This window comes from Antrostomus carolinensis, unplaced genomic scaffold (genome assembly GCF_000700745.2).
Source record: "Antrostomus carolinensis isolate BGI_N321 unplaced genomic scaffold, ASM70074v2 scaffold27709, whole genome shotgun sequence".
NCBI classification, from domain to species: Eukaryota; Metazoa; Chordata; class Aves; order Caprimulgiformes; family Caprimulgidae; genus Antrostomus; species Antrostomus carolinensis.
In genome coordinates this window covers 2,533-11,034 of record NW_010341054.1, presented here as the reverse complement: position 1 = coordinate 11,034, position 8,502 = coordinate 2,533, and the positions used below count along the sequence as shown (strand labels likewise).

General features: G+C 47.2%; 2 protein-coding genes across 2 annotated transcripts in view; one reads left to right on the top strand and one right to left on the bottom strand.

Annotated features, from left to right (window-relative positions):
- Positions 1 to 573: 573 nt before the first annotated feature.
- LOC104531484 (polyhomeotic-like protein 1) lies at positions 574 to 2,357 on the top strand (the record flags this gene model as incomplete). The annotated part of the gene is made up of 3 exons (XM_010176373.2): positions 574 to 724; positions 1,493 to 1,724; positions 2,026 to 2,357. Coding segments are annotated over 3 exons (538 nt in total), but the record flags the coding sequence as incomplete, so codon positions are not given.
- Positions 2,358 to 6,305: 3,948 nt separating this feature from the next.
- M6PR (mannose-6-phosphate receptor, cation dependent) overlaps positions 6,306 to 8,502 on the bottom strand; it is a 3,163-nt gene continuing 966 nt past the window's right edge. The window contains 3 exon segments of the mRNA XM_010176372.2: positions 6,306 to 6,526; positions 7,772 to 7,898; positions 8,425 to 8,502. The exon segment at positions 8,425 to 8,502 is cut by the window's right edge and continues 18 nt beyond it. Coding sequence (XP_010174674.1) covers positions 6,404 to 6,526; positions 7,772 to 7,898; positions 8,425 to 8,502 — 328 coding nt within the window. The 3' untranslated portion in view covers positions 6,306 to 6,403.

Sequence of the window (8,502 nt, the reverse complement as noted above, 5' to 3'; positions counted from 1 at the left end):
AGCTGCAAAATGTGCAGCTTTTTTTTCCTCTGTTCCCTTTTTTTTCTCAATTCTGTTATCACAGAGGTGTTACCATTGTCACTGATGGCCTTGGCCAGTGGCGGGGGGCTTTTATTGGGGCCCACGAGTTGGTTAGACCATGGGGGAAGCTTCTGGCAGCTTCTCACAGAAGCCACCCCACGTCCTGCCCCCCCACTACCAAAACCTGGCCATGCAAACCCAATACAACTAGACAAAGACACGAGGGAGAACTGGGGGGAAAAACCATGTTAGGTGAGTCATTATTGCCTCCTGTTGACAGCAGAGTGCTTGTTATAGGTCTTTCTTCCTTTATGGGAGTGATTCTATAAATTTATGACTTAATTGACCCTTCAGATGTTAGATCAAGACTCTGGTGTCCAAATATTGCTTGTGTCAGAAATCTGGGCTGGTTCCTTCCAAGGGGAAGTCTTAGAAGGAGGAGGAACAGAACTTGACGTTAAAGAGGAGTTTTATCCCCATCTAGAGCAAGGAGAAGCAGTAGGTTATATAGCTGCTGTTCCCTGACTGCTGCTCTGCTTCTGCTTATTTGAGGTACAACGTCAGCTGCAGCCATCAGTTCCGACTGCAGAGAAAGAAGATGAAGGAATTCCAGGAAGCTAATTATGCTCGTGTACGCCGACGGGGACCACGGCGCAGCAGCTCTGAAATCGCTCGAACAAAGATCCAGGGCAAGCGCCACAGGGTAAGGACATAATCCTGTCTGCCTCTGTGGCTGGAGTCGTACAGGATGTGCCAAGTGTGCACCGACAGAGTCCTTACACAAGGCACAGTGAGCTGTTCCAATTGCTCACCGACTGCAAAAAGGGGATTCACAGTTGTACTTGTTCTGGTCGCTCTGCGTCCGCTCCCACGTGCGTCTCGGAGGTCCCGGTGAGTGAGATCAGCTGGCAGCCTTGGTAGGAAACAATCCACTTTTCCTGTTTTCCCTTCCACATTAATGATTTGAGTCAAATTATAGGAGAATCACATGAGCTTCAGAGCTGACATGAGGAAGAGGAATGGAGTGGGGCAGGATGGGGAGAAGGAAGAGGAAGGGAGGTGAGAGGAAAGTCTCCCCTTTTTGGCATCAGGGAGCTCTTGTGTCAGCTGCCCCTGGACCAACAGCCTGAGACAGTTATCATCGAATCCTAGAATGTTGTGAGTTGGAAAGGACCCACAAGGATCATCCAGTCCAACTCCTGTCCCTGCACAGGACAAGCCCAACATTCAGACCATGTCCCTGAGGGCACATGTTGGCCAAATGCTTCTGGAATCTTGTCAGGCTTGGTGCCATGAGCACCTCCCTGGGGAGCCTGTTCCAGTGCTCCACCACCCTCTGCCTCAAGAACCTTTTCCTGATGGCCAACCATTGGGACAACTTCTGCTGTTACTGTTGTCTTCTTTTGCACCTAGTCATTGTCAATTTCTTACAAAACACCTTTTTTTTTCTTTCTTTCCTATGGGCTTGTAGGGCCAGGAAGACTCAAGTCGAGGCTCCGATAACTCCAGCTACGATGAAGCTTTGTCCCCTACATCTCCAGGACCCCTGTCAGTACGGGCCAGTCATGGAGAGAGGGACCTGGCAAACTCTAGTATGGCCCCACCTACCCCAGATCTACACGGCATCAACCCAGTCTTCCTGTCCAGCAATCCCAGTCGCTGGAGTGTGGAGGAAGTGTACGAGTTCATTGCATCGCTGCAAGGTAAAGTGAAGATCCTCTCCCGTTGCCCTGTGATCCAGTAGCACGGGGAAATCTGTTGTCTCTCTTTCTGGAAAGAAATTGGTGCCTAATGCTTTTCTTGTACTTTGTACATGTTTCTGATTTGGAGTAGGTGATGCAGATGGATGAGTTGTTGAATCTAACCAACCCTAGAGCAGGGAGGAGGGTTGGTTAGATTCCTACCTGGCTTTCTGTACCTGCCAGAGGCCCAAAGAGTAGGAATGAGGGGAGCACCCAGGGCACATCTGTTTCTCAGTGCTTTTTTTTTTTGTTTGTTTCACAGGGTGCCAGGAGATTGCTGAGGAGTTCCGATCCCAGGAAATTGATGGCCAGGCCTTGTTGCTTCTGAAGGAGGAACACCTCATGAGTGCCATGAACATCAAGCTGGGACCAGCTCTCAAGATCTGTGCCAAGATCAATGTCCTCAAGGAGACCTAACAGCTCTGAAGCCAGAGGTCTCACTTTTGCTCTGACCCCCCTGCCAGGGCAGCTGCCAGCTTTGGAGCATCCTGCTGGGGTGGGGAAGAATGGGACAGTCCCCTGTGGTCTTATATTCAAGAAGAATGAGAAGGAATTGAACTGATTGAAACTGCCACGCACAAGCCCACATCTTGGTCTCTTAATGGTGCTACAAGGGGGAGAAAAATTCCCACCTGGGGCCTTGAAACATCTTTCCTTCTTCCTCATTTTGAATATGCCTCTCCTATGCTACATAAAGACGGGAAGGGGACCTCTTTCTGTCCTAGCAAACTTCTGCAAGGGAACTGCCCTCGCCCCTTTTTGCTACAGCAGGTCAGCTAGACCTCTAGTTTTGAATCTCGCTGTGCCAGAACTTGAGGCATAGGAAGAGCTGGCCCCACAGGGACATTGGGAGCAGCTGTGCTTGGGGCATTTAGGAAGGGGAAATTAGGAAATTCCAAGTGACAGAGGTGGACAAACACAAATTTGAGCAAAAGGGGCTGCTGCTGTTCCACTCTTTAAAGGAAAAATAATAAATACCGAGGCTGTTGCTGAACTGGGGTTAATAACCATTCCAGCACACGTACCAAACGTGAAGGCCCGTGGCAATAGGAGCTGCCTTAGCTTTACTGTCTCCTGTAGAGATGCAGAGTGAAGACAAAGTGTTTTGGCAGCTATTTGCTCTTCTCTGAACCAGTCAGAGGAGGATTTATCCTCAGTGTTTATGACAAGGGGATGGGAAAATCAAAGGGGAAGGGGATTGTCTTATGTTAGGGAACCCTGCAGCACTAGGTTTGTCTCCCCATTGTGCTAGGGCATAATTTACAGATCCAAAGCAGTCTCCAGAAGCTCCAAGGTTCTTCATAAAATGGGATGGGGTTTTGGTTTTGGGTTTTTTTTGTGTTCTTTTATCAGTTTGTATTATTTTTGTGTCTGTCTTCATTATCCTCAGGAGAGCTTATGGGACAAAGATTAAGCTGGCAGGATTGTATTGCCTGCCTCAGGCTTTTTTTTGTTGTTGTTGTTGTTTTATTGTTTGTTTGTTGGTGTTGTAAAACCTTTCTTTTTTAGGAAAGGAAAATATTTCCCTTCCTCAGTTTAAAAACCAAAACAACCAAAAACACAGCCTCCAACAACTGAATGCTAATCCTTTAATGCTACTTCACCTTTCGAAGGGGTAGAATTGTTATAGGTTGAGTCCCTCCCTTTCAGCTCCTCCAGGGTTGGGGTTGGGTTTTGTTTTGTTTTTTTTTAAGGACCAAATATGGTATTCTGAAATTTTATAACCAGATTGCCAAAAGTGAAAACCTGGGCAGAGGAAAGCACCTCTGCTTCAACCAAACAAACAGGCAAAAAAACCCCTGAAGAAATTACACAAAGCATGAAGAGGTGAGTGCCTCCTAGAGCCAAATACCTGAAAGCAGGATGATTTTATAAACCATGTCTCAGCTTTTCTGTTTTCAGCAGTTTCACGTGAATATTTGAGTGAAACAGAAGACTGTTCTGGATGGAAAGTACCTGCTGTTGCAGGAAGGCTGTAGTGGCAGGGGAAGAGGCCTAATAGCATAGGTAGGAAAAGGCTCAAGATCTTTGGAATGGGCTCTTTATTGACCTATGTTAGAAAAAGCGAGGAGGGAAAGTGCTTAGAAGATGGATAAAATGTGGCAGCAGCTTCCCAGTCTGAACAGTACAGTCGAATCCCACTTTAATGACATGGTTGTTCCTGTGAGAGGCTTCTTGAAGGAAATCAGGCCCAAAGAAAGCTGCCCATACTTGCACCCTGATATTACAATCTGGGGGCAGGGAAAGGGGGAGGTTAGAATCTCTGAACAGCCATCAGCAGAAGGTTGCCCTTAAAACATTTTATCCTTAGCAGGCTGGGAGTGATAAAACTCTCTTAGTTTGACCCTTGGCAGGGCAGGCAGCCAGCCTGCCCATGTTCCTAGCTACTTCTGAGGACTGGTTTTTATTTCAGTCAAACAGGAAGGCTTCATTTCTTCATTTCATGTTCAGTGTTCTTAATAAAAAAAAATGCTTGTTCAGGCTTTGTAGGTCTGGCTGCTTTTTCATAGAATGGTTTGGGTTGGAAGGGACCCTCAATGGTCATCTAGTCCAACCTCCCCGCAGTGAGCAGGGACATCTTTACTAGAGCAGGTCTTTTTAATCCCCTTCTTCCCCAAGCTGAACATTAACCTCGTGTTTGAGAAGTACAGCCTTCATCCAAAAGTTCCTTTTGATTATTTTTTTTTATTGTTGCAGAAAAATACAAAGCATAGGAACCTTTTCCCATCTATAACTACCTGAGCTTTTAAAGTTTCAGTTTGGAAAGATGTGTGTACCTGTCCCTCTTAAGCCTAAGGGAAATGGAGTGATACAAGGTGGCAGCAAAAAAAAAAACCCCACAGTACTCAGAGGAAGAGATCCATTCCTGGGCAGGAGGAGTTCAGGCACAAGGCACCACACTAAGGCCCCTTTACCTTTAGGTAAGTAAGATGCTCTGGCATCAAAGGAAGTTCTTGTTACATCAACACACCACCAGGTATTTTTGGTCATTTTATTTTTGAAATTTGTGTTTTGTACAAAAAAAAAAAAAAAATTACCTTAAACACCACCATGAAAAACAGTAACAACAGACTTTGTGACTTCCTCTTTTTCCCAATGTTATGAGAAAGATTTGAGACCGTAATAAGAGTCAAAGAAAGAAGGAATTATTTGCCCACTCTAAACCCAGGAAGAAAGCAGGGCTACCCCTTTTCCCTCAGCATCACTGCTCAGCCTGCTTTGGCAGTATTTAAAACACACCAACCTTGTCTGTACTCTGCTGTTAACAGCAGTGGCTTGTTTATTCAGTCTCACGGCTGAGGACAGTTCTCTGCCTGTCTACAACAGGGGATTGCTTAGAGTCTAGCCCCTCACTTAAAAAGAATTAAGAATCAAGGTGCCAAGTTCCTGAAGGTTCCCATTAAGTCTTAACATTTCATTTGTACCAGCTTTTCACCAGGGCCCCAGGAGAAGCTCTGCCTCACTCCCAGCCAGCAGCAGTAGGTGAGTACCATCTGCACAGGGCAAGTGTCTTAAGCCCAGTCTGCACCATGTTTCAGGGGACAGTGATTTATAAAAGCTGACCCTGTATGCAGTTTTTAATGTTAGCATTCTTGTCCTTGGATTTTACAGTTCCTTTTTTAAAAAAAAAAATAAATTCTGGTAACATCACAGGAAAACCCTCTGCCAAAGAAGGAACTTTTGGAGAGCGTGAAATCACAATGCTGACAGTAACTGAGCTGTGGGGGCAGTCACCTTGGGAAGCTTGTAACAGAACTCAAGCAGCAGCTACCTGTTTGCCTTGATTCCAGTTTCAGCAAATGTTCCCTTTACTTAGCAGCACGTCATTTCCTTTTGTTTCTCAAGGACTGAGAAAACTGAAACAATATTTTGACTGAACTGGAGAGTCACTCGACTGTATTTAACTCCTATAGTTATTTTAGCATTGCCCCTCTCTGGGCTGAGAGGATGGCATGCATCCCTTTACAGCTGTTGAAGAAAACTGCTGTGTACTCTTCAACATATTGCCATTAGGAAAAGGGGAAAAAAAAAAAAAAGACTGCAGAGGTGCTAATGCCTCTTCTACCTCCACGGAGTCTGGCATAAAGCACTCTGTGCAGGTTTGTGCTGGCAGAAACAATGCAGAAGCTGGAAAAGCTGAAAATGCATTCAAAGAAAAAGAATTCCAGTGTCTTACAGATCCTGTAAACCCTAGGGAGAAAAAAAAACAAAAACAAAAACCAAAGACACGAGATCCTTCCTACAGTCTCAGTTGTTTTAAGCCATGGCCTCCTTTTCCCTCCCCTCTCTGCACCCATCCATGGCTCTTTTTCCCCTCTCAGTGATTCATCTCCTGTTCCTGCTCAGTGCTGAATGCTCACATTGCTTTCTTGCTGTCTTCTACTCAAACTCTCAGCACTTTTCCCCCCCACCCAGCTCTGCTGCATTTTAAAAAAACCTAAACCAGCATTGTATTCCTAAGACATGCCATCAGGGACCGGTGCTGTTCACATCCAGAGGCATCCATGGGACTTGACACACCAGAGCCAGCAAAAAGCATAAAGAAAATCAGAAGTGTGAGAAGGAGAACTGGCTGGGAGGCACCCGGCTGAACAAGCACTGGGGAGACGGGGAGAAAAGAACTGGGTGTCGAGAGTCTGTCACATTGGTAGCAAGTGGTCATCCCGTTCTTCTGACTCCTCACCCAGCTGGTCGTCGCCCACACCGCGGTACGCAGCTGGTGCAGTGCGAGGCTTAGATCGGCAGACAAAGTCACAGCCATCCTAGGGGCACAGGATATGGCACTGGAATCAGACTGTAGGCAATTGACTCAGCAGCCAAAGGAAAACAGCTTTGGTGACTTCTCATTTGCTAAGGGGTTATGCCTCTATCCCTGCACTAGGTCCCCAAAAACTTCTTGACAAGAGAGACACACACACAAACATCCTACTTGGTGTTGAAAGCCCTGGGCACGCTGATGAGCAACATCAGGCTGAGATGAGCATGGAGGATAAAGGCCTGTGGTGACCAAGGAAGGGCTTCAGGGAGTTGGGACGTGAACATTTCACAGTCTCCAGCTTAACATTCCTACCTGGAATGTGTTAACCACCAATGAGCACGTGTTCTAGTTCGTTATGTAGCAACCACAGGATAACACAGAATGGTCTGAGCTGGAAAGGACCTTAAAGCTCACCCAGTCCCGACCCCCCTGCCATCAGCAGGGACACCTTCCACTAGACCAGGTTGCTCAAAGCTTCATCCAACCTGGCCTTCAACACTTCCAGGGAGGAGCAGCCACAGCTTCTCTGGGCAACCTGGGCCAGTGTCTCATCACCCTCACAGTGAAAAATTTCCTCCTGAATCTAAATTTCTCACCTAAATCTCCCCTCTCTCAGTTTGAAACCATCTCCTCTTGTCCCATCACTATCTGCCCAAAGTCGCTCTCCCTCCTGTTTCTAAGCTCCCTTCAAGTACTGGAAGGCTGCAGTGAAGTCTCCCTGGAGCCTTCTCTTTTGCAAGCTGAACAAGCCCAGCTCCCTCAACCTTTCTTCAGCAGAGAGGTGCTCCAGCCCTCTGATCATCATCCTGGCCTCCTCTGGACCCGCTCCAACAGCTCCACATCTTTCTTGTGCTGAGGGCTCCAGGCCTGGACGCAAAACTCCAGATGGGGCCTCACAAGGGCAGAGCAGAGGGAGACAGTCCTTTCCCTCACCCTGCTGCCCACCCCTCTCTTGATGCAGCCCAGGACACAGTTGGCCTTCCAGGCTGCATCACACAGTGCTGGCTCATGTCAAGCTTCTTGTTCCCAAGTCCTTCTCAGCAGGGAACTGGTTTCAGCAAGGATTCAAAAATAGAGTACTCAAAAACCAAACACCAAAAAAACCCAGATATCCTCTTCCTCTGCCTCAAGGTACACTACCCTGGTGGTATGTTACCCAAGTGACACAGCTCACAAAGACAAGGCAGATGCCATTTTCTCCTGTCCTACCATATGGACCAGGCTGTGATATACAGGGATTTTCACTCACCGCCACCAAATTACCCAGATCTTGCCAGAAGGCAAAGTGAGGAAACTGCTCCATGCCCTTCGCTCCCACTACAAGGCGCTGGTAGAGGAACCCACCAATGATGTAGACGGCAATCAGTGAAACAAACCTGGAGGGCAGAATTAAAAATCAGAGCTGAGGAAATCTTCCCAGACAATCTCCTCCCAGCCAGCTACCTGCCTCAGATCCGTACTGGAGCCAGGAGGCCAGCAGCACTCAGGAACAGAGCTATAAACAGAGACCACACCAGAAAAGGCCCTCAAAATATGGATCTGCTAATAGAAATCTTTCCACAGCGTGATATGAAGTAGCACCTCTAAGCACACACACAGAAAATGAATCAGGGCTCCTGGTCTGAATTTCCAGCTCTGGCAAAGAGCTGTTGTGCAGTTTTAGGAAGTCACATCTTCCCCGTTTCAGTGTGCTTGACTGTAAGCTACGAAGGATGTGTACAGGGAAGAGAGGAGCTCCACAGCATCATGCCTTGAGCAAGAGCTTTTGTTCAGAAAGCTCAGAGGTACAGTGGCTGTGGACTGTTAGTACAGTTAATACCACCACTGTCCTTAGAGATGCTGTGTTTCTAAATGGCACTGGAGATCATGGCCCAGCCACGAACAGCTCTTCCAATGACTCACGTGATCAGTAGAATGGAGCCAACGCTGAGGTGAGAATCCTCAGCTGGACAAGCCACACTGCTGTCCATCTCAAAGAGG